The sequence below is a fragment of the Cardiocondyla obscurior genome, linkage group LG07 (genome assembly GCF_019399895.1).
Source record: "Cardiocondyla obscurior isolate alpha-2009 linkage group LG07, Cobs3.1, whole genome shotgun sequence".
Taxonomy (NCBI): Eukaryota; Metazoa; Arthropoda; class Insecta; order Hymenoptera; family Formicidae; genus Cardiocondyla; species Cardiocondyla obscurior.
The window spans coordinates 3,426,378-3,451,715 of record NC_091870.1 but is presented as its reverse complement, the minus strand read 5'-3'; the positions used below and the strand labels follow the sequence as shown (position 1 = coordinate 3,451,715).

At 38.9% G+C, this 25,338-nt stretch overlaps 5 protein-coding genes across 9 annotated transcripts; 3 read left to right on the top strand and 2 right to left on the bottom strand.

Moving 5' to 3' along the window:
- Positions 1–90: 90 nt before the first annotated feature.
- Mob4 (MOB kinase activator 4) lies at positions 91–4,080 on the top strand. The gene is made up of 4 exons (XM_070659160.1): positions 91–301; positions 843–1,216; positions 1,299–1,433; positions 1,519–4,080. Exons 1-4 carry the CDS (start codon positions 242–244, stop codon positions 1,613–1,615), a joined length of 666 nt encoding a protein of 221 aa, XP_070515261.1. The 5' UTR covers positions 91–241; the 3' UTR covers positions 1,616–4,080.
- On the bottom strand, positions 3,188–24,933 carry Rpp25 (ribonuclease P protein subunit Rpp25). Its single transcript, XM_070659163.1, has 6 exons — positions 24,699–24,933; positions 22,814–22,859; positions 5,052–5,183; positions 4,778–4,956; positions 4,610–4,702; positions 3,188–4,484 (listed from the first exon to the last, which is right to left on the bottom strand). Exons 2-6 carry the CDS (start codon positions 22,814–22,816, stop codon positions 4,286–4,288), a joined length of 606 nt encoding a protein of 201 aa, XP_070515264.1. The 5' UTR covers positions 22,817–22,859; positions 24,699–24,933; the 3' UTR covers positions 3,188–4,285.
- On the top strand, positions 8,836–17,252 carry LOC139103932 (aromatic-L-amino-acid decarboxylase). The gene is made up of 13 exons (XM_070659096.1): positions 8,836–10,242; positions 10,464–10,577; positions 10,807–10,858; positions 10,936–11,006; positions 11,649–11,891; positions 12,069–12,194; positions 12,332–12,570; positions 12,731–12,905; positions 12,974–13,139; positions 13,226–13,278; positions 13,373–13,569; positions 13,671–13,748; positions 15,308–17,252. Exons 1-13 carry the CDS (start codon positions 10,042–10,044, stop codon positions 15,444–15,446), a joined length of 1,854 nt encoding a protein of 617 aa, XP_070515197.1. The 5' UTR covers positions 8,836–10,041; the 3' UTR covers positions 15,447–17,252.
- Positions 17,247–23,188, top strand: LOC139103942 (tyrosine decarboxylase). Of its 5 annotated transcripts, XM_070659116.1 has the most exons (4): positions 17,729–17,875; positions 18,745–18,964; positions 20,082–21,532; positions 21,709–23,188. In XM_070659116.1, the coding sequence occupies exons 2-4, from the start codon at positions 18,764–18,766 to the stop codon at positions 21,713–21,715; spliced, it is 1,659 nt and encodes a 552-aa protein (XP_070515217.1). In that variant the 5' UTR covers positions 17,729–17,875; positions 18,745–18,763; the 3' UTR covers positions 21,716–23,188. The 5 variants fall into 5 exon arrangements, with proteins under 5 accessions (XP_070515218.1, XP_070515219.1, XP_070515217.1 ...); XM_070659118.1 differs by lacking the exon at positions 21,709–23,188 and having other exon boundaries at positions 17,714–17,875; positions 20,082–21,536; XM_070659115.1 differs by having other exon boundaries at positions 17,752–18,964.
- LOC139103966 (peptidyl-prolyl cis-trans isomerase H) lies at positions 23,484–24,677 on the bottom strand. The gene is made up of 2 exons (XM_070659165.1): positions 24,429–24,677; positions 23,484–24,238 (listed from the first exon to the last, which is right to left on the bottom strand). The coding sequence occupies exon 2, from the start codon at positions 24,148–24,150 to the stop codon at positions 23,596–23,598; it is 555 nt and encodes a 184-aa protein (XP_070515266.1). The 5' UTR covers positions 24,151–24,238; positions 24,429–24,677; the 3' UTR covers positions 23,484–23,595.
- Positions 24,934–25,338: the final 405 nt, after the last annotated feature.

Here is a 25,338-nt window from a genome sequence, read left to right as displayed (position 1 = left end):
ACGCTTCAAAATACAATATTCATTTCTTTCTCCTCTTTTACGCTTCAATGGCACAGGCGCATGCGTTGTACTGGACCAGGCGGAACAATCTGGGCGACTACTACTCGTCTCGTCGTCGGGGTTGGGACGCATCGTCGCTCGCGAGTTCGTCTAATCGGCGGGTACACCGGCGACGAAGTGATCATCGCCACGGCAGTCGTGCGTGCCACGCACCGGTCACTTTAGTGCAGCAACTGGCAAGATGAAGATGGCGGACGGACCCACGATCCTGCGGAGAAACAGACCCGGGACGAAAGCAGAGGTTATTACCACCGTTAATTTCATTAAGGAACCGTTACACTCACTCCTTGGTCGACACACGTCCGGGAACCCGACCAACAACACCCATGCCTTCCGATGATATTCTGACACTCCCTTCCTGGGCGGGTACTTTCTGATAAAAATCAATGATGAAAAAACAAAGATACTGTTTAGACCGATAGGAGAATGTTTCCTTCAATTCCTGGCACCGTCCTGCTTTTATGATGTTTTGCATTTTCCTCGCAGAAACTTCTCTATTGAGTTACAGATTCGAGAGGTTTGTTTGTATCCTTGTCCAAAAAACTGCATGTTTCAGTATATAAATTTATCTCTTAGTAGTTTTTTTATTTTTTATTTTTTTTATTGATTATTTAAAATTGTGATAAAGTATGCAGTCTTGCGTTTTATACGCTTTATTGGATCTATTTTTATATTATGAGGTATATAGTGGGAAGAGTATCGATTGTTTATAAGGATGCTCTGACGTACATTTAATTATATTTATAAAGTTTATGATCAAGGTTTTCTTTCTCGCTCCACAGGATTTCAGTAGGTGGCCAGATGAGCCGTTTGAAGAAATGGATAGCACACTGGCGGTGCAGCAGTACATTCAACAGATGATCAGAAGAGATCCGTCTAATATTGATTTGATACTCAATATGCCGGAGGCTAACGATGAAGGAGTATGGAAATACGAACATCTTCGGCAATTCTGTATGGAGCTCAACGGTCTGGCAGTCAGATTACAAGAAGAATGCCATCCTGAAACTTGCACGCAAATGACAGCTACAGAACAGTGGATATTTTTATGTGCTGCACATAAAACTCCCAAAGAATGTCCCGCGATTGATTACACTCGACATACATTGGATGGGGCAGCATGTCTACTTAACAGTAACAAATATTTTCCCAGCAGGTATTGATTTTGCTTCTGATAGTTTAAGTTTTTAGTATTACGTGCGTAAATACATTTTTATATTCTAAAATTGGCATTTCAGAATCAGCATTAAAGAATCGTCGGTAGCAAAACTCGGCTCTGTCTGCCGCAGAGTTTACAGAATCTTCTCTCATGCATATTTTCATCATAGAACAATTTTTGATGAATTTGAAAACGAGACTTTTCTCTGCCGCAGGTAATTAACGCGATTTGTGTAGCGTTAGTACTTCCGGTGTGTCGATACAATTGTATGTATTAAATATTAATTTTTATTGCTACAGGTTTACAGCATTTGTAACAAAATATAACCTGATGTCAAAGGATAATTTGATAGTACCTATTATGGAAGGCGAAGGTGCAACGGAAAGCGAAGCATAGGAACCAACACTACGATCGTATTGCCCAAAATCGAATTGCCAGATATAGTAAGAAAAGAAAAGCGGTAATATTCCAGCATTATTAGAGTTCTGATTTACGATATATATATATAAAAAGATCTTTGAAAAGAGTCACTATCTACCTTATTTAAATATCATAAATTTATTATAATTTTTAATATAAAAAAAAAAAAAATGTAAATGCTTCGTAAAAAATTATTTTTGAAAATATGCATCACATAGAGATTTACGTTATCTTCGAAATCATGTTCTAATATCGAGTAAGAATTATATGAAGCGAGTTATTGAAAACTTGACTGAATTTTCAACCTTAATATATGAATTTCCAAGATACTTGCTTCATTAGAGAGTTTAGTTCTTATCGAAATGTAAGTTTCTTTATTGCTGTGACAAATTTTGAAGATCTCAAAAAAGACATATTCTTACCTTTGCTCAGTACCTTATTAAACAAAAATTTGTCGATGAGTATTTTATTAATAGATGTGTAATTACAGAGTATTTTTCCTGTTTCATGTAACCAACTCTTATATTTATTTTTTTTTATATTTACAACTTATTTAAAGTCTTTTAAACGGTTCAAGAGTTCATCAAAACTATCAAAATTGTCAAACTGAAACATACTACATATGGTAATTTAATCTCTGTTATACTTTTTATAATATATTACATTTAAACGAGAAAAAGAAGGAAAAGATAACACGGTGTTATACATTTTTTATCTACTTTAATCTACTAAAGTTACTGAAGACACCGGCAAACGTGTCTCCTATATCTGTCTATTATACTTTATCTTTTGTAACCACCCTTTTATAAAAATAATAGACTATCACTCTATATATTAAATATGTGTAATGGAAAAATATATAACTTATTTATGTATGTTACAAACACATTTAATTGTATGAACAATTGTTTATCAATTTTAAAAATCGTGCAAGCAAATTTTATCGGATTACGTGTATTACAGTTCTATTAAATCTCTATAATTTCACCATATTTAATTTTCCTATGAAAATAACGTGCGTTGCACTAATAATGGTTGGAATTTTTCAATAAGAACTATAGAGATAATACTAATTACACAATTATTTATATTCCATCTTTGACAAAATAATATATCTAACTTTGGGAAGTGATCTTTATATCTCAAAGCTGCTCATAAGATCTACTTACGTAAAAAAAAAAAAAATTCCAATAAAGGGGAAACGACACTTTACGTGCGTTTGTTGCTGATTTACAGAACCAGAAAAAATTTATATAAACGATTGTAGAATTTTACACATTATATATTATACGAACGTCGTATTATGCTGGCGCCAGATTGTGCATTCATTTGTAATTCACAGTTTGCTCTTTGTCGAGCAATTGACGAATAGCATAAAAGAGAAAATTCGTTAAATTTACATTTGTGATTTGTTATTCGTGTTAATTTGTCCGTGGGGCGATTTTTCAACGAGATTAAAAGACACGAATCAATGTGAATATTACGAATTGCGAATAATGAATTTTCGATGAACTATTATGAATCGCGAATCGCGCATAATCCGGTGCCAGCATTAGATAGACGTATAGAGACCATAATAATCGTCATCACGTAGGTAGTCTTTATAAAATGTACTGTTTGAGCGAGGGACATAGCGATAAATGTGGTATAGCACTGTTATTTATAATACATATACATTTATTCCGTATAGCAATATGAAGGATGGTAGGCTTTCCTATCCTGTTCTCGAGACTTTCGTAATAATTTACGATGAATCTTGGACAGATTGCTTGTTCCATATGACTATAATGCTCGAAAATTATGATAAAAGATTGTAAATGTAGAAGCATGATTGGGCGTGTTATCAATTCGCCCACTTGTGGCTTTTCGAAGTAATGAAATATATATCGCTATAAAATTATAATGCGAGTACAAGCGTCAGTTTTTAAAACAAGCAAACAATATTAGCAAGAAAATTTTTTTAATCCGAAAAATAGATTGTAAGATAAAGTCTTATAACAGCCAATCGATAGTGGCATTGCTTTGCGACACGTACGAAACGTTGTAATATGTATTTTCGCATCTTATCAAAATAGTGTCTTTTCACGTCTGTGCAATTGCGTCATCTTTTTATTATATATTAGAAGGCAGAGCAGTTCACACTCTACACGTATCGTCGGTACACCAGAGTTGCATTGCTCTACGTGCTTCTCGTAAAGAGATTCAAACGACACTGGCTTTAGCGTGTCGCGCATTGCGAGATTGTTTCTTTTCGTACATGACGCGGTGAGAAGGATATTGTAATACTGTACATAAAACTTGTAAGTACAAAAGCTCGAGTTATAATGTATTAATGAATATCGTGATATTCATAACGAGAGATATATATACATATATATGATGTGTGACTGTTCTTATGAAAATTGTCTATGTAATGATAAAGAAATAAACTTTCTATATAAGACGCGTGTTATTTTCTAAACTAAACTGTTAAAAAAAAATTTAAAAGTAAATCATGAGTTTTTTTAACTTACATAGAGCTACGAGTTTCTATACTCAAAACGAGTATAGCACATTTGGACTTAATTAAGCAATAACAGGAGATAAAAAACATCTACATAAACCTGTAAAAATTAATTGTATTAATTTATTTATCTAATTATTCCATCAAGATACTTTACTCTTTTTCATAAGTGGTTCTATGTTTTTCTTCGGTTTGTTGGTATACTTTCTTTTTCCTCTATTTTCCATTATCGGAAATTGTCTGTCGATACAAGGTACGTTATCCGTACTTTTTATTGCAGGATTCGTTTTTGATTCCGTTGTTTTTTCTGGAAATTCTCCGTGATCTCCAGGTGCTTGATATCTAACATAATATACACGTGTATAAAAAAAAGGAGTATTGTATTTTCTTAATCAGTTAAATTATAACAAACAGTATAATTTTATTTATCTCTGTGAAAAGTGTAAAACTTAGTTGACAAATCTTACCCAAGTTCAGATGTATCTTTAATATCTTTAGTAAGTAAAATGTGGATTTCAGGTAACCGACAAGTAGCTACGTTTTTCTCCAGTTTTTTCAGACTAAAATCAGATGGTAATTGAGCCTCGATTGCACCGATCGACGACGTCTGTTTCAACATTAATTAACAAACTTACGTGGTATAAGATAACTTTGTCACTTGATGAAGGCCCTCGTGTTTCCTTTTGAAGATTTCCGCACAGGAAATGACTTTCCCAATGGCATGTCCGCTTGCAGTCCAGACGATGCTATTGTAACTCGGGAATTGCTTCAGTGCGTAATTAAGAATGTTTCTAATTTTCGTATTGGTCTTCACCTTTCAATGGAAAAAAAAAAAAAAAAAAATTTTTTTTAATGACAAATAAAATCGAATAGCATTTTATAATTCTCAATAAAGCTTTGCGGACTTACGTGCAGCCGAAGGAAATTTTCTGGCAAATTGTCTATCGGTATTTTCGCACTTGTCGACTCTTCGACATTTTCCACTCTTTTTCCTGCCGGTTTTTCTTTTTGGAGCTTTTTCTTTAGTTTGGATCTTCCCATCTAAAATTTAAATAAAGAATTATTATATTATTAAGTCATATTTATCGCTAATAAATAATTTAATGTCACCGGGTTTCATAAATCCTTAAAGAATTCTAATTAAACTATTAGTTATTATAAAAATTAATAAAAAAAAGGAAAAAAAATCCGCCCAAAAAAAACTAAAATAAAAAAGGCATCGTGAGAAAAACTATTCCTATAATCACAAAAAGTGACGGAAGCTTTCACAAATAAAATTAAATTGATGATGCAAACGGGGTGCATAATTTCAGCTTAAAATAGCTCTCGAATGACTTGCTAAGGGGGGCGGGATCTCCTTTTCGTCAATAAGGTCAGCATAATGTTGGAGGGTGTAATTTCAGAAATAGTTGAGCTGTTCTAGAGGAAATCGAAGCGAGCAGCGGCGGTGTTTGGACACCACGTCTCTCTCTGCCAGTAGGTCATGGGTTCAGTCACAAGCATCGCCGTTTCGTTGGCGTGCCATTCGATAGAACCATTCATGGAACTTGGAACGACCTTGTATAGTCGTACGCAGAAATATTTTGCCGATAGTGACGTTTATTTGGGGCTCTCGTGCGCGCAAGGCTGAAGATACAGATCGAAGAACGTCGAACATGTTGCCATAAACGTTAACTCCAAGAATTTTAATTAAAAAAAAAAAAAAAATTAATACACATTTAATTACGCTTTATCATACATTCAATGCGCCCACAATGCAGTTACGTAATACAATAATAATAAATACCAAACCCGCCCGTTAATAAATCTATTTTTACCCATATCACGTCAACCCCGCACGATCCGCCAATTAATATCACCGGGTACCAGAATGGCGTTCGTCGAAAGTCTTGGCTTCAAGATATATAGATATAGAGATATATTTCACAGGAATTCCGAGGCGTACCGCAATGGAAAAAGCATCCTTTCCGACGTCGAGGGTAGAGAACGAGGGGAGGGTAAGAAGGTGGGCGGCGGTGAAGGAGGTAGAGATCACCGGCTACGGATACCGGATGGAAAGTCCCATCAATATTTTCCAATCAACATTCGATTGCCGGCGATATACGCGAAGAAGCGGCCTCGTTTCCGCGGAAGGAAACCACCGGGGCAAAGAGGGGCGAGAAAGGGGTGCAAGATGACGGGGAGCGAGGCAGGGGAACGATGCGGGGGCGCAAGAGGGTTTGAAGTGTAGGCGTATATGGTAGCGGTATGTGCGGCATAGCACGCATAGCGTCGCGACGCCCCGACGCCATATTGCATTATTAAGCACCCCCGGCGACCCGAGTATCCCCCTTTCTCTCCCGCATTCCGGCATTATGAACGTTTTTATCCCTAAAAGCGCGTGAGCAGAAGAGCCGACTATCTGCCGTTGGCCCGCGATCAGCCCCGGGGGTTCGTTGCACCTCTGTTGTACTACGAGGGCCGGCAGTTGTCCCTCCGCAACGCATCACGCGTGCCCTTCGCTCTATGAAAATTATATGCGTCGGGGGACGCGCACGATTCTCACACGGAATCGCGAGACGGGAGTCGTGGCCGCCCACGAGAATATCAATGACGGTCAAATAAAAAAATGCTTGCCTTCCCTCCCCTTTTTTTTTAATTATTATTTAATTAATCCGCCATGCATATGGACTTAAACCGGATTGCTCTTACGTTTGTATGCACACGAGGATTCATTCTGCAGTGGATGAGTTTGCGATAACGGTGCGAGTTAATTAATTTCGAGAGTTAATGATCGTCCCCTTTCTAAATTGAAATGCCGCGTAATATTAAACGCGGGGAACAAAGAAAATTCAATTAACCAGAATTCTCTAATTGATGACCTAAATAGACGCACACCTTAGGGAGCGCTCGTCCGATGCAATTCATTGTCAAAAAGGCGTAACTTTGCGAAGAAAAGTTTTCTTTTTTGAAAGGTTAAACTGATATTCGAATCTGCAAGATTTCTTAAAAAAAAAGAAATATATATATATATATATATATTAATTTATAAGTACATTGTTTATTTCTTCAGAGTATTAAACTTCAAGTTTTTTCCTCAAGTTTTTCAATATTATACTCTTTTTTTTTTTCCGAAGATAGATGAATCTACAAGGGGGAAAGAAAAAAATAGAATAATACAAAGAGGTCTTTTAAAAATACATCTTGAAAATTCAATTACTGCGCCACGAGTGCGATCGTTACGGCCACCGAAACGCGGCATTTTACATCAATTCCGTTGCCATCGATATCGTGACGCATTACGGGATCGTAATCGACGAATATTCCATAAAGCTTTTAGATTAAGGCTCGAGTCGCCTGACTCCCCCCCTCCCCCCGAGCTATAATTACCGCTCAAATTTACCCGGGGCGAATGCCATCATCGCGGCAGCTAATTTCAGCCAGTAGGGAACATGAGGGATCTTATCCCGATGATGATTTTCGCCGCCTCCGCGCCTTCCGCGATCGAAGGGTGGCTGGAGCGCGGGTACCGCGATATCTCGGAACCGACGATTCTTTAATGCGGAGGAGGTACGGAGAGGTCAAGGATTTCCATCTCGCGTATTTCGTTCTCAGCATCCCCGGTGCCGTTCCCGCTTCACGGCGAAGAATCAACGGGCGTTTTCTGTGGCTGGCACCCTCTTAATAATGCCTACGTACCTCTTCTTTTTCCATTGTAATAAACCGCGAGAACGCCAGCATCCAATTTACTCGAGTGAACGAGGCGTCTGTACGGGGGTATCTCGAATCACCGGATGTCCTTTTAACCGCGGATTCCATGGTCGATTTCGAGAGTCTACTCTCTTTTTTTTTTTTTTTCTTTTTTTACCCCAACGAAGACGTCGAAGCAATTTCTAGAGTAATTAACGAGCAAAGGCCATAGTGGCCTTCCTCAAACTGTTCTGAAAAGCAAATGAACAACGGTAAAACATATTTTTCTGTCACGCGAACTTTATCCTAGTGGAATTTTAATTTAAAACCTAGATATGAATATGTATATATATATAATATTAAAGGTCAGATAATATGCGAGAAGGAAAATAAATGATAAGCTTTCTCAATTTTTTTCGTTCCATCAAAAAGAAAGCTTAAAGGGGGGCTTTAGATCGATAAGAAGATCCATTTAATGGTTTTGCGGGAAATACTTTGAACAAGCATAGCAGATACCTATCAGTTTTTGAAAAGTTTGAAATAAAATTAAAGTAAACCTGGAGCATTCAAATGGTTGTATAAATATTTCGCAGTCTATCATGTTATAAAATAACTTCTCCCCTTGCTTAAAAGTTCTCCCTTTTTATCGACCTATTTAGATTTTTATCTTTTAATTTTCGCTAAGATTGCTTTTCCGATAAACTCTTTAAATACTGCGAAACTGCGCATAATAGATCAACGATGAAAGCTTCAAAGGGGCAGATATTTACATATGTTTATCTTACGCCCGACAAATTCCATAAAATTAAACTAAATTGATACGCGTTTATAAAATAATCAAAGTTAATCCAATTAATTCAATAACGTCTTATTTACAACAAAATTGTATTATGTAAAAAAAATTAGAATTGCAGAATATTAATTGCATCGCGCGTTTATCAGAAAAGTATAATTTGTGATTAAAGTGAGAAATTGAAAAGTAATTAAATATCATGTCTCGTAAACCGTTTTCCGGGAAGAAATAATCATTACAAAACATTTCTTGCGACATCAAAGAAAGAAACGTTTCTTTATCTTTTTTTTTTTTTTTTTAACGTGCACGTGGATCTCTAATTTGCAAGTCAATTATCATATAAAAATTCCTTTGGAAGGATAACTAGACCCTATGATCTTTGACCGAGCTCGAGTTATCTCTGTGCACGCACGTATGCGATATTACGGTAGGTGTATTAGGGTTGGTGTGCGGGTTGCCGGTCGGTGTGCGACGCGCGTCTTTTCGCGAATTGGCGAAGAAGTCCTGCCGAAGAAGGATGCGTTTGCGCAGGACTCGCCGATGGAATTTTGCGCCCTGGAAGCCGCCGACATATATCCGCGCTGGATGGCAAACTGTCCCGGATTGTTCAGTTCAGTTCAGTTCAGTTCAGTCGTCATCCGATCCGACGGCGTAAGTTCCGAATCCGGCGTGTGGTTCCCGATCCTATCACGCCGTATCATCCACGTCAGCAGCAACAGGTAGGAGAGAATGCAAAAGGCGAGGCAGCCGCGAATTTTTGCGAAATTGAAATTACAAGTGGCACGCGAAAAAGTGACGGACGCGATTCGCCTTAATTGCAATTGTGCGGAGAATTATCCTGCGTTTGAGATTATTAGGTCAATTGTCACTATCACGATGATACGTGTGAACGTGTAAAATTCCAGAGGTGCCTTTACGTAAAATCGCTTAAGTGATTAAAAAAAAAAAAAAAGCAATGTTAAAATGGTTCTTTTTATAGAAAAATAATAATCGCAAAAGCACGTTGAATGTATGGTGTAAGTAAAAAGTGTCGTGAAAGTCATGGTTGATGTGATAAATTAATTTATAACTTTGGCATTAGTTGCGAAAGAAATTTCATGGCTAAGAAAAATTTAAGAACATGTAACAGACATAGAGTCATTAAAACCTGTACATTATCTGTCATATTAATAATATCATTATTAGAGACAAGTCCACTAAAAAAAAAAAAAAATAAATAAAGTAAAAAAATGAGCGCAATATATGTAGAAGCCGATTAAAAAATTATATTTAAATGTAACAGAATTATAGATGCAATATTAGAAAATCATATGAGAAATAATTCGAGACGTGTTAATAAAATAATTAATATGTTATACGATTTCGCGAAGGGCACAAATTTTTATTGTCTTTAAACCGAAGGCGAGGGTCACCGATTTAAATTTGCGACAAGTCACCATGGACATCGAAGAGTTCCGCATTCGCGGTAAGGAGATGGTGGACTATATCTGCGAGTTTATGAGCAACATTCATACCAGAAGGGTCACGCCGGATGTTGGCCCTGGCTATCTGAGGCCTCTGCTTCCGTCGGGGCCGCCGAATAATCCGGAATCTTGGGACGAGATTATGAAAGACGTGGAATCGAAGATTATGCCAGGCGTGAGTATTTGATTATCTCGATTAAAGTCATTTGCAAAATCAAGCCGAGCGTAATAAAAATTAATCAACTTCACCGAGTTTCGTTAGATAATTAAAACTGATGTAAAGTAATTATTTCATTATTATTATTTTTTTTTCTCGTATTTTAAAGTAGCGTAAGAGAAGCTGAATCGACTGTAATGAAAGTTAGCTTCTACCAGTGAGATGAACTTCCCTTCTAGATCACGCATTGGCAGCATCCAAGGTTCCACGCCTACTTTCCGGCCGGAAATTCTTTTCCTTCTATTCTTGGTGATATGTTATCTGATGCGATAGGCTGCATTGGATTTTCTTGGGTGAGTGAAAATTCTAAGAAGTCTAAGAGGCTATAAGTAAGTACTACGTGAACTATAATTAAAGAAATCGCAGTTTAACGCGACGATGAAAATTGCGCTCTCGGTTCTCTCGTCGACAGCGGAAGCGATCATAATTCATAATCTTCCCCCCCCCAGTCAAATTCGCTTGATGGATCGCGCCTAATTATTTACTCGGCCGTTTTCCGAAGTGAAATCATATTTGTTTTAGGCGGCCAGTCCTGCTTGCACGGAATTGGAGACGATAGTCTGCGATTGGTTCGGTAATTCCCTTCCGCTTCGTCCATTTCGCCCGAACGATTTGATTCACGGAGTAATGCGTCATTTTTTCGAATTATAGGCAAGGCGATCGGTCTACCTACGGATTTCTTATACTTCGGCGAGGACAGTAAAGGCGGAGGTGTCATACAGGTTTGAAAATTTTTTTTACGAATGTTTAAAATAATAGCATAAAGCATCTTAAATCGTTTGCGTTCGCGTCTATCTTAAATTTAAATTTTTGGAAATGAGCGATTTTCGACACAATCGATAGACTTCCAGCTCTTCTCTAGAGATCCAAAATTTTCGACACGTATAAGTTAACACTCGCGAGTCCTTTTAAAATAAGAAATCCATCTTTTTCGTTGTATTATGCATGAAAGAATAACAATAAAATCATTGGAAAGTGAATATGTGAATATCTGAATACATGAATATTTTATATATATATATATTTTTTTTTTCTACCAAAATATATCGGGTTTGCAAGCAACAAAATATGAAATATCTCGTAAAGCGTCCACTTTCCAATTATTACATTTAAATATTTTTACATGCAAAATTACGTAGATAAGAAGAACAAATCAATTTACGTAAAAAAAGAAAAAAAAAAGGAAACTACGCGGCTTTGCTTATAAAAGAAAAACAGGGAGATTGCTCCTCTGTCGTATCTCTGAGTTCGACATAGCGCTACGTACGCAAGAGGCACTATTTTAAACCAAGATAACTTTTCTCACCGTCTTCAATATTTCCCCGAGAGCTTGCAACACTTTATGTGGACCACCCTGTACGTAGGGTTCGGCATCGGAATGCATTCTCGTGTGCATGCTGGCTGCTCGAGCACAAGCAATTGCGAGGCTCAAGGAATCTCCCGCACATGCACACTTGGACGAGACCGCGCTGCTTGGCAAGCTGATGGCATATTGCAGCCGGGAAAGTCATAGTTCCGTCGAGAAGGACGCGATGATATGCTTCGTGAAGCTGCGTATTCTCGAGCCCGACGAGAAAAGCGTGCTACGCGGAGAAACTTTACGACAGGTGTGTTTAAGCATTATTATACGCGTCACACGAATGTTCCGAGGACATGCCTAATATTTGCAAAGTTACGAAATTCCGTAACAGTAACGTAGAAATTTATAACGTCGGGGATATTACTTTTCGGTTAGCTTCGCGTTTACGGCATTGGTTTGTTTCAACATTCGATTAAATTCACAGGCGATCGAGAGCGACACAGCTGAAGGCTACGTTCCCTTTTTCGTCTCAACTACCCTCGGCACTACCGCCTGCTGTTCGTTCGATAATCTTAAGGAAATAGGCCCGGTTTGTAAGAAATATCCAGGGGTGAGTGTAAAAATGTATAATATTTGCATTTGAAAGGGATTTAAATATTATTGACTTAAATTCTACGTTTTCTCTTTTTTTCCCCCCTCCTTTTTTTTTCCATCCCCTTTTCTTTTCTGTTACGAAATCTTTGTCAGATCTGGCTTCACGTGGATGCCGCTTACGCCGGAAATGCTTTCATCTGTCCAGAATTGAAATACCTGATGAACGGCGTTGAATACGCCGACTCTTTCAATACCAACACCAACAAATTCTTACTGACGAACTTCGACTGCTCCTGTCTTTGGGTTCGCGACCGATTTAAGCTCACCAGCGCACTCGTCGTGGACCCGCTGTATTTGCAGCACACGCACGCAGACACGGCCATAGATTACCGGTTATATTAGTCTATTTATTTATCAAATATATTTCAAAGTATTTCACAGAAATTCCTCCCCAAAAGAAAATTATCTTCCTTTCTTCACTGCAATTTTTATTCCATTTTGTTAACTTTCAATATTCAAGGTTCTTCTTATTTTTTTTTTCTTTTTTTATAGGCATTGGAGTATAGCATTGAGCAGGCGATTCCGTTCACTAAAGCTATGGTTCGTAATGCGAAGTTACGGGCTATCCGGTCTGCAAGCTTACATCCGAAATCACGTCAAGCTTGCTAAAAGATTCGAGGCGCTCGTCAAGAAGGATTCTAGATTCGAACTTTGCAACGACGTTGTGGTAATGGAATTTCTCTTCGCCTCACTACGTCAATTCTGCCGTTTGTTTAACGCGTGAATCTATTGCAGCTGGGCTTAGTGTGCTTTCGCGCTAAAGGCAGCGATAAATTCAATCAGAAATTATTGAGTTCTATTAACGACTCTGGAAAGATTCACATGATCCCGGCGCGAGTGAATCAGCGCTATATAATACGTTTCGCGCTCACTGCACCCAATGCAACTTCCAGAGATGTTGGTAAATTATCTTCATATGTTAATTTTATATAAAGCGACACTTCCGAAAATTTTTATGCATCGCGAATTAATTCTGTGATGTTTAAGACACGGCTTGGAGCGTAATAACGGACTACCTAAGCGAATTGTTAGAATTTAATGTAAGTCTAACATAATTATTTTAGGGTATTAAGAAAAAAAGTATTACGTGCACATATTGTATATATAAATATATATCGGATATTTGCACATCAGGATGTAATGGATGAGCTGGCGGACATTCGTGAGAAAAAGAGGAAGGCCACCTTGGAGCAAAGAAGATCGTTTTTCGTGCGCATGGTGTCTGATCCTGCGATTCAACCAGGATTCACGAAAACTCCAAACAGGACGGGAGCCAAGCTCGATACGCAAGCAACGATCGGCGGTATCGGATCGAACCCTCAAGGCGGAGCGTAAGGCGTTTTAATTATTACGAATCGAGCGGCTGGGATTTTAATTACCCGCGAAACTTTGTAATTAAAATTAATATATGCAATTTCATATTTGCTTGTAGGAAATCTTGGATATCCTGGCCACTTGCTTATCTTATGCAGGCGAAAGAAGCTGCTGATACTAGTGAATTATCGCTCAGGTACATTTATTTTAATTTGACTCGTATAAGATTATTTTACTTTGTAAAATTCGTTAAATTTTAAAGGGAAATTTTGATAACCCGCAAAGATCTTTAACGTCTATTTTAAAAAATTCCAATTAAGATTTATTATTGTTTCATTAAACATTTTACTCGAAACGTTGCGCTATCACGTTCGCGGTAACGGCAATGTAACGCTCCACACGTGGTGCACAGCGGTATCTGCCGCTATTATGTACAAGGACAAATAGTGTCTTTCCTCTTATCGTCAACGTTATATCGACTGCAGTATAATGACATTTGACTCCATTGAATGCACAAGTTCAGAATGATCCAAATCAAAGAGCATTGGGATATGAAATGTGTTTCTGTTATCTGTTACTTTTTCGTTTGGTAAAACTTTTCTCGCAACAATCGAGGCGAAGTTTATTATTCGTTTTAATCTCAAAGTTGTTAGAAAAAAAAAAAAAATTAAAAATTAAAATTCACCATAAAAAAAAAAGAGACAGAAATAAAAATTTTGCTGTATAGATAGAAATATTATGTTGTTTGGCTAAAGATTTAAAAAATGTTATACTTTTATAGGCACGTGTTCTTACACGTATTTTAATTTTTATATAAATTGCAGACTAGAAATGTAAACCCTGCAATCCGTTAATTTTGCATTTCTTTATTGACCGCGCAGACCACTTTCCATTTTCCACTTTCCAATTCAAAATGTGGTTTCATGGAAGCGTACGATATGTAAGTTAAGTTATTTGTATATTCAATTTTTTATACCGTAAACAACTCTCCTAAAATGCCGGTCTGCTTGATTTACGATTGTATGAATAGTGCATAAAGGACTTTTGCTAACGCGATATATATTTACATAAATTAAGTATCTTAATGACTTGACTTACGAAAATATAATCTATAATACAATCTACTTTAATATATAAAAATGTCAATTGCAATGAGCAAAATTCATAATTACCCACACATTTTAATATATTTCTCTTAATTTAGGAAATATTGATAAACATAACATAAATAATTCCAAGATACTGCGGTCATCAGATAAAGATAGAGTGACAAGTCGATGAAAATCATGCCTCCCGACTTTCATTAAAATTTGAAAAAAGAAGCACTTATATCGTGCCACTATAATCATAAATCAGAGGAACGATAATTTTAGAAAAGTTATTTATGACACACATAAAAGAATTAAATATGCAAAAGAAAATCTAATTTATATACACCTTCATACAAAAATACAATATTTTGAATTGGAAAGTGGTCTGCGATCATTAAATGCTGCAAAATTAACGGATTGTAGGGTACAACATTTCTAATCTACAAGTCATACAAAAATAATCGTGTACGTGAGCACGTCCAGTCGTAAAACTATAATATAATACGCACGCACGCATTTTTAATTAATTTTCTAAGATAATCACTCTTATTTTTGTATTAAAAAAAAAAAAAAAATTTTTTTTGTTAAACTCCGTTATTGTTCCAGTGTCGAATGTATAAAGTGTGTATTTTTTAATAATTTTGTTTTTAATTTCAATTCACAGATTCCGTCACTTGGACACGATGGTGCGTCTAAAGACCGGCGGTACCGGAAGTCGCCGCGGTAGTAGCAACGGATGCAGTCCGGACCCGTCCCCGTCTGCCTCGCCCTCGCGAGGCAGATCGCCTAACGGCCGCGCGTAATCGCATTACATCGATCTTTTCTTTCTTCGTGCAATCTTTCCGAGGAGCCCACCAAGCGCCTAACAGACGCAACGGATGGGCTCCCCGTGCTCCAAAACCCCGTTGTACTCCGAGAAGATAGACGGAGAGGAAATCTGTTAGTTACAATCTTACATACGGGAACTGATACTGCCGACAATCTCGATATTTAAGGCCCACCTTAGACCGCACGTGTTAATTTGAGACGGACCAAGAACAATTCTGTGGATTTATCAATTTAACGTGTCTATTAATTTTGCGCGTCAAATTGTAAATACAATTATAGATAAGATAAAAGATTTCACGTTAAATGTTAACTTATATAAAAATATGTTTCCTTTAAAAAATTCAGCGAAAATTGTTTAGCATATTATACATTATTTGGCTTTAAAATAATTGAATCGCTGTGGCAGAGTAATTAAAGTTTTAAATCGTAAGTTATAATTATTGTGGTAGTCACTTTAATATGTTTTAATGACTCTCGATTGTATTTAGATACTTTTCGCGAGGTGTACAAATAAAATACTCCTGTTTCCGTCACAAATTACAGATTGTCTAAAATGGGCTCGAACGATGAGGAAACTTTGCATCAAATTGCTCGCCAAGGGATAGAACCGATGAGATGTCGCCGAAATTGTCCCGTGGTATGTTTTACTCGATAAGAATAAATTAAATACGTTTAAATCTCAAACTGTGCGTTACTTTCCTAAAAGTTCCCAGACTACGAAGTCTCGTGCGCCGAACGCGATTTTAAGACGCAGCTTCAAATTTCCTTACGTTTTTTTTTATTTTTTATTTTTTTTTTTATCGTTCGACAACAGGTAGGTCACGAGCAAACGTTACGTGCAAAGCTGCAAGACATCTAAAAATAGGTGTGCGCATACGTACAATTGGAAAAGTCAAAGTTACGCAACGTACAATCTCTACGATCAATTATTTCAACTTCTCTCTGCATTCGCGTCTAATAAATTTCAAACGTTCGTTCGCGTTGCACGGGAAACGTGACGTTCGGCGGATAGGTCCGCGGCCCGCGCTTCGAATAATCGACATCGCCCGGGGTCCGCTAATTTCGCTCGAGTCCCCGTTGGAAAAGAACGGCGCAAAAGGAATTGCCGGCGATCAGAACGGGGTTTGATTATTTATCACGCGTTCGTGAGCACCGGAGCTCTACCGGGATCCAATTCGGAAAACGGCGGATGCGAGCAGATCATGCGTGAAGGTGGCGATGAGAAAACTAGAAGCGATCGGCATGTGTACGTGTGTGTGTATGTCACGAAGATTGAGCGGTGACCTGTCACCGCTTCCACGGGGTGTGTTGTAAATGTAGGTGAAGAGTAAATGTCTATTTATAAAACGATGGAGAGACGATGGGGAGAGAGGACCGGTGGAGAAGAATTTACCCCCGTGCGCAGAACACGGCACACTGGGACGTTTATTCAAACAGCGACCCCGCTATAGCGCCATTGATGCTGGCCTGTAGCATTGGCTTACGAATTTTCCCATTGCAAACGTCGATTAAAAAAAAAAGAAAAAAAAATACATTACAGATAGATCGTGATAGAACTTAAATGCCACATCTGTCGAAAGTCGTTTAAATTTTAATATTCCTGGCTGAGAATAAATGAAAAGTGTTTGTCTTATTACTGACGTTGAATGTGTTAATAATAAAAAAAAAAAAAGTAACGAAGACAGAAATTAAAAAAAAAAAAAAAATATAAAGTGCCATGTTAAAATCATTTAAAAGGTTTACGAAGCAAATTTACATAATAACGCGTAATATATATATATACATATTACTATATATATAATAAAAATTAAATGCAGAAACGTCAATGTTACTGTCCCCTATGTAATTAAAAAATTTCACATAAAACTTTCAATCATTCTGCATACAAAAACTTAATCGATCTCTCTCTCTATCTCTTCGGATATTAAAATTGGTGGTTATGGAATATATATATTCGTGCTTGAAATTCAATATTAAATTAACAAAAATTTATTAGAGACCAACTGTTACGACTAGATTGCCGAAAGATCACCACGATCTAGAACGTGTCGCTGGACAGCATTAATTGGAACTCTTTCCATTTTCTCGCGAACAATCTTTTTATTTGTTAGGAAAATAAATTTCATTACTCTTTCCCCCTGGGTTTTCCTGTCTCTCTCTCCACCTTAATTTTATCTGCGTGATAGCAGGGACGTACGGAGCCGAGGTGCGCATAAAACTGACCGGCGCTTCGGCAGGTGCTACTAGTCTCTCGTCCGACGTGGCTCGCGGCAAATGTTCGATACGTGCGAGGAAAAATCGCGCGACGCTCGAGTTACGAGAATACGCGAGGAGCAGTACGCGCGATCGAAGAGGCCGATTTTCCGCCAAAGTGGAGCTTTTCGAGCGGTAGCAGAAACGAAACGTGAGTGAAATCGACGGGTAGCACCGTCGGAACACCTCGATGTCGCCGTTCGCCAATCGTTCACCACGGGGGCTCGCGCTCGTTTCGATAAAGAATTGCCTTTTAAATATCAGCATTAGCTCGCGTAAAAGAATTTGACATAAAACGATCGATTTTCCGTCGAGGCATAGGAATTTTTTTCGAGTGGTAGCAGAAAGAAACGCAAGAATACCGGCTAGCCTCGTCCGTGCTTCGTTCGCCACTCGTTCCGCTTGGATTCTTAAAGAAAATTACGTTATCGAATCTAAACATTAATTAAAAACGTTTCGCTTATCAAAGAGAAGGAATGTAATCGGCGTAACGCTGGAATTTTTCGATTTCGAATCGAAAAGCATATCGCGGCCGGCGCGCGGTGGAATTAAAAATCCCCGTCGAATCTCGCGAACGCAAAATTTAGTTGAACTCGTGCAATTTCGTTTGTCCAAACCCGCGCATCCGGTAATATTTATCACGCGGCATCTCGTGTGTAATTAATTCGACACACGAGAGTCCCACGGCGTTGCTTTCATAATACTTTTGCGGATTATTATTAGACGCGTCCATCGATATCGTATTTCCTTTTGCTCGAAAGAATTAATACGCCGCGAAGAATCCTCGCCAAAGCGCGGAGGAATTGATCCTTCTCTAAAGCGGGTTATAGGACGATAATAAGAGAATAACAAGAGAAGCGCGACGATAGGAACGTTTTAAAAAAGAAGAAAAAAAGAAAAAAGAAAAAGAAATAAAAAGAAAGTCACGAACGCGTGTGCGACGAGTGTGTCGCGTTCGTGCCTAATCAGGCGGGTGTTTGCACGCTCTGACGCTTCCTCGCGAAAATCGCTGCATTCCAGCCCGGGGTACTCTGGCATCATGAACATCGATGAATTTCGCGTGCGCGGCAAGGAGATGATCGAGTACATATGCGACTACATCCGCACACTGGAGGGCAAGAGGGTGACGGCGAACGTCGATCCCGGCTACCTGAGACCCTTGCTACCGAAGGAGGCGCCTCTCAAGCCGGAATCATGGGACGCCATCATGAGGGATGTCGACGGCAAAATAATGCCCGGAGTGAGTCTGCGGTCGTAACGGGTTGCCGCGATTATCGATCCCCCTTCTCGCTCTGTCCCTCCCTCGTCATTGATTTCAGCCCCCCTTTTTTTCGATATAAATAATGTTCGCGCACATGAAAGAAAGAGAGAAGAGAAAAAAAAAAAAAGGGATAGGTAAAAACTTTCCTTTCCTCCCTTACTTTCTTGGCGATCCGTGCACATTTAATAACGTGACATTCGGGGGACGAGTCGCGAATGCTCTCCCGTGGCGAATTTCCCCCCGGATGCGATTTTTACGGAAACTCGAGAAAAAGTTAAGGTCGGCCCGTGACGTAAAATATTTGTGACGCAACGCGTGTTATGTAAATGTTGTAAGATAACAATAATAATTGACTTTCAAGCAGTAATAATGGAAATTCGTTAATGTAGGAATTTATTTTAATTATTCATTTACTTGTTACCAAGAAATTTTCCAATCCCTCGAAAAATTGGAGTAAGCTAGGCCGCAAATTGAACCGATTAAAATTGACTATCTACATTGATGGAAATGGATACTAATGAATTAATGATACCGCTAATGGGATATTTTCTTAATATCCACGATACCTAATGTTATCATTCGAAATCTGATAATAATGTTTAATTAAAAAAAAAAGAAAAAAAAAAGAAAACAGAAATTAAAAGAAAATTCGTTACTAAAGATCTCGACTTGTACGAGGTGGAACTAATACAGCTCGAAAAGAGGCTCGGAAAGAAATTAAGGCACTCTCATAAATTGAGATTGCCCAATGTGATAGAAAATGTTTAAAAATAATTTTAATCGAGCGATCGATCGGTTTTACAATTGAAGGACGGTGACCACGTCACAACATTCCGATCTCCGTTTCCGACAGAGATAAATAACGGCTCCGAGAATGACGCGTCGCGACTCTTTTTCACAAACGCGCGCGAAGTTGCTTCTTAAGCCAACGCAATGTTATCGCGGTAACAATGAAAGTTGCCGTTGTCCACCGGCATTTCCGCTGTCCATTCTGTTGTCCCATTCCACTCCATTCTCCCCGTGGATAAATCAATTTCAGGACATAAAAGTAGGTTGCGCGACTTGCGGTTGTACGCGAGGACAATGCTTTTTACAGATCACCCACTGGCAGCATCCGCGATTCCACGCCTACTTCCCGTCTGGCAACTCGTTCCCCTCGATCCTGGGTGACCTGCTGTCGGACGCGATCGGCTGCATCGGTTTCTCGTGGGCGGCCAGCCCGGCTTGCACCGAGCTCGAGACCATCGTGCTCGATTGGTACGCCAAGGCGATCGACCTGCCGGTTGAATTCCTGTCGGAGGAGAAGAGCGGCGGCGGCGTTATCCAGGGCTCAGCCTCCGAGTGCATCCTGGTGACGATGCTGGCGGCGCGGAACCAGGCGATCAAGATGCTGAAGGAGCAGGAACCCAATAAGGAAGACTCAGCGTTCCTGCCGAGATTGGTGGCCTACTGCTCCACGGAGTCGCACTCGTGCGTGGAAAAGGCGGCGAAGATAAGTCTAGTGAAGCTGCAAGTGCTCGAGCCTGATGAGAAGGCCGCGTTGCGCGGCAAACGACTCGAAACCGCCATCAAGGAGGACGTTGCGCAAGGCCTGGTGCCATTCTACGTGTCCGCTACCTTAGGCACCACTGGCTCCTGTGCCTTCGACAATCTCGTGGAAATCGGGCCCGTGTGCAAGTCTTATCCCAGTATTTGGCTACACGTGGACGGCGCTTACGCCGGTAATGCCTTCATCTGCCCGGAGATGAGGCCGTTCATGGCCGGTATCGAGTACGCCGACTCTTTTAACACGAATCCGAACAAGTGGTTGTTGGTCAACTTCGATTGCTCTTGCTTGTGGGTGCGCAATCGAGTCAAGCTCACGTCTGCGTTGATCGTCGATCCGCTTTATCTTCAACACGCCCGATCGGGAGAGTCGATCGACTATCGTCACTGGGGTATACCGCTCAGCAGACGATTTCGAGCGCTGAAGCTCTGGTTCGTATTGCGATCGTACGGCATCAGCGGCTTGCAAAAGTACATCAGAAATCATATAAGGCTGGCGAAAAGGTTCGAGGCGCACATGAAGAAGGACCGACGTTTTGAAATTTTGAACGACGTGCGGGTCGGCCTGGTGTGCTTCCGTTTGAGAGAAAGCGAGGAGATGAATCAAGAGCTCCTGGCTAACATTAACGCGTCCGGCCGGCTTCACATGATCCCAGCCCGGGTGATGAACAAGTATGTCTTACGTTTTTGCGTGACGAAGGAAGACGCGACGGAGGAGGACATCGATTACGCTCTCAGCGTGATCGAAGAGCACGCCACGGAAGTGATGCTGGCGCACTATGAAGGGACAGAGGACGAGTACAGGGCGAAGGGCCCGAAGAGCCCGGCCGCACTCGACAAGAAACTCGTTCGAAAGTTCAGTTTCACGAGGAGCGTCACGAGAGACGTTTACAAGAGATCTATTTCCAAATCCAGCTTGCACGACGGTGCGACGCCCATCATGGTCGTCGACGACAACTCGCAAGTCGACGCCATCGACGACGACCGTTTCTGCAATAGCAGGTAAAGCCGTCCATTCAACTTTAATTTTCTTTTCTACTTGCGTCGAATAATTTCTGTCATTAATTTCGTCGTGTTTTTTAAACGTTTCTCTTCTTCCCGTTTTTTTTTTCTTTTTTATCATAAAAGTTCTGCGTATCTTTTTACAACAATAATTATTAATAAAATATTAATTTCAGGTCGTGACGATGTCGATGACGGTCCCCGGCGCCGACTCGGGACGACGTAGATGATAATAAAAAGGGTCCTCGCTACACAGCCGTGTGATGCGGAACTCTGACGGGTCACCGTCAATTTACTGACTCCCGAGGTCGCGTTTGTTAACAAGGACCGACTATTACCGATTTAAATCGCCACGTAAGTGTTTAGACAAATTATTCGTTTTTTCTGATCAAGTTCGCTGGACGCCACTTAAAATGATCGCTCGTTTATGAACGACTGGACCGTTGTTGTATGTCACCTCGAGCACGAGTGATTTTTTTTTCGTGGCGACTAATTGCGTCAAGGGGAATATCGAGCCACGGTTTTGCGACAGAGCGTGAGATTCTTGAGCACGTTTTAGACAGTCCGTAATTCGCGACAGAATTCGGCTTAAACCATTTTACTTACGAAACGCACACGCGCAAATAGCGCGACAAAAAAATAAAAAAAAATAAATAAAAATATCCGATTAGCTTAAGCTTTTTTTATTACGATCGAGTTTTTATAAGAGCATAGATTTTTATTAAAGTCGTAGATAGAATTTTGCCGCGCACAGAAATTCTGTTCCGAATTACGGACGGTCTAAAGTGAGTTTTAGAGGCGGCTGCGCGTACAGTTAACGTAGTCGTTTGATCTATTTTGGTATATACATATATATGTCTATATAAGCGATAAAAAGAGCGAGGGAGAAAGAAGAGAGAGCGAGAGAAAGCGAGAGAGAGAGAGAGAGAGATAAATCGATGTACATATGTAATACGTGATAATGACTGCCGATGTACGCACGGACTCTAATAGTTTTATATAAAATGCTAGTGAGTAATTAAAGTGTATCGATCTCAATAGATTTACAAGTGAATTAATAGCAAATGATTATAATGGTCCCAGTGTACACCGGATATATCAGAATTATAATTTTTCCCTTTTTTTCCGCTAATATTATAATTAAAACTGCGATGAAAAATAAATCAATGTGGACACATCAGTTATGTTACATTTAGAAGATATTTAAGTTTAGATACGGCGAATAAGTTTTTCATTTCGATTAGGAAGATGTTAATCAGTTGATAAAAATATATTACTTACCATAGCATCGTCGCCGATTAACAGTTAATACGGTGTGGTGTGATATCTGAAAACCCGTAAGAAAAGAAAATATCAGCAATTGTAAAACAATTTATAACTAAAGAGAAAAAAAAAGTTTACAATGGAGACACTATATATCGTGAAATAAAATTGTAGAATCTTAGAAACGTGGATATAATGTTATTGATTTGTATAATTGATTCGGTAAAATGTGTATGATCGACGTCGCATCGACCAATAATACCAGATAATTTAGTTATAGACATCCTAACGATAAGAAAATCGTAAAATAATGTTTGGAAAAAGCAAATTGACTTCGCAATTAATATGAGTAATTAATATGAGTATATCGACAAGTGTACGTTTGTCTTCGATAACTTGATCTAACCTATAAAAATTAGTTTCATTACGTACAATGATAATACGGGAAGAATTACCCAGTTGTATTATAATTTCACGAGCGTGATAGATAGAACGATTATAAAGTATTTATTTCATATGTACAGATGTATTTAAATAAAATTAAAGTTCGTAAAATAGTCGAGTTTTCTGTCATTCCAAATAAATTTTTTAATATAGTAAGTATGTGCAGAAATTATTACAAAATCAAAACTGGTAAGGCAACTGATTTCAATTTAAATCTCGTAATTTTAGTCGTACATTGTACATATGGTTGTTTAAAAAAATTATTTTACTTTTAATAGAAATTTGTACATATTATAAAGTTATAAAAAGTAAATTCACTTGTGTTATCAGTTCACATTATAATTCAAGTGTAATCATTACATTTGTCCGCACTGAGATATTGTCACAGGAATCTTTGGTTTATTGTTTGGTCCAGTGGGTACGTTTTCTACTTTTCTCATGACGAGAAGACCATCGATAACCCGACCAAAGACAACGTGTTTACCGTCCAAGAAATTACACTTAGCACACGTAATAAAGAATTGACAGCCATTGGTATCTTTGCCACTGTTCGCCATCGATAACAAACCGGGAGAGTCGTGCTTCAGAGTGAAATTCTCATCTGGAAACGTTCCACCACTGTAGATGCTCAACACTCCGGTACCGTCGCCGTTGACAAAGTCACCGCCTTGTATCATAAAGTCCTTGATTACTCTGTGAAAGATGGCACCTTTGAAACCCAACGGCACTCCGTCCCTTCTGTATTCCCCGGTGCAAAACTGCCTGAAATTCTCTGACGTTTTAGGACATACATCCTCAAACAGCTCAAAGATCATCCGTCCTATCTCCGTGGTGCCCACGGACACGTCGAAGAAGACGACCGGGTTGTTGGGGTTCCGCAGCTGCGCCTGAATCTGATTCCAAGTGGGCATGCTTGCTCAGATTTTCCTCCGTCTTCGGTTACTTCGCTGCGAATATTTGTCGCAGAATACTTGAAAGTCTTGCAAAGGAAGATGTGCACTAGACAGAAATATCCGTTTCCATCCGTAGAGCATTAATGTAGACAAGCGTAATCTCAATGAGACGCTTATAGGTTAGATTTTCTCCAAAATGACTCGCAGCGTACAACGCACGTAAAATAATTAACGACTGGCGTTTCAAAGTGGCGGTGGCAAAAAAAATGTGCCTCTCTTTACAATGATTTACTTACAATTCACGATAATGCAAAAATATCGCCACGTAAGGCCGATTTGCGGCGAGCCACGACACCGCGTGAGCACCGGCACAGTGATGAGAAGAGGTTAGCGTCCTGCGGTACGCTAAGTCCTTCGATAATTACGGCAAAGATAATTATTCGTTATACGATCCACGTCTTACGTTATTCCGGAACAATTAATAACGCGTGTGGCACGTACGCTCGCACAAATTTTAACACAACCTAGAAAATGTATATCAGTGGTGCTCATTTTAATTTACTTACTTTGCTTGGCGATAGGCTTCGACACGATTCAAATTGCGAGGTGACACATCTCCCTTCGTCTCCAAACGTTCTTACGACGATTCAGAAGTCCGGAACGACAGATTCTCGGTGAGAAGCTCAAAACTAACGGCCACTATCGCGAGAAAACTTACGCGCGCTCTCGCACAGTTCAGCACAGTTACTTGAAGTTGCTTGAAGTACTGAATTAACTGAATGCTCGATGTCCGGCGAAACACGTGACTCAAGGCACAATTTTCGATTTTTTTTGGCGGTGTTTTTTAAATTTAATTATATAAATTGAAGTGGTAGATATAAGCATAATTAGAATTTATTTGTTGATTTAATGTAGATACAGTTTAGCAAGATAAAAAGAAAAGAATTAAATATTTCTTTTTTATCGTTTTCTAAAATTATCTTAACTTTATAATTTTTATTCCCCAAAAAAGTTCGTATAATTTCTATCAAATTACAAGTATTTATACTGAAAATAAAAATCATTGTCCTCACGTATAAACTCATATAACAAAACATTCAATAAGTAATTTCGACACTTTATAAGAAGCTGAACATACTTGTAGAATACAATCTAAAAAAAGAAAAAAGAAAAATATATAAAAAATAAAAAGTAAAGTACACGTAA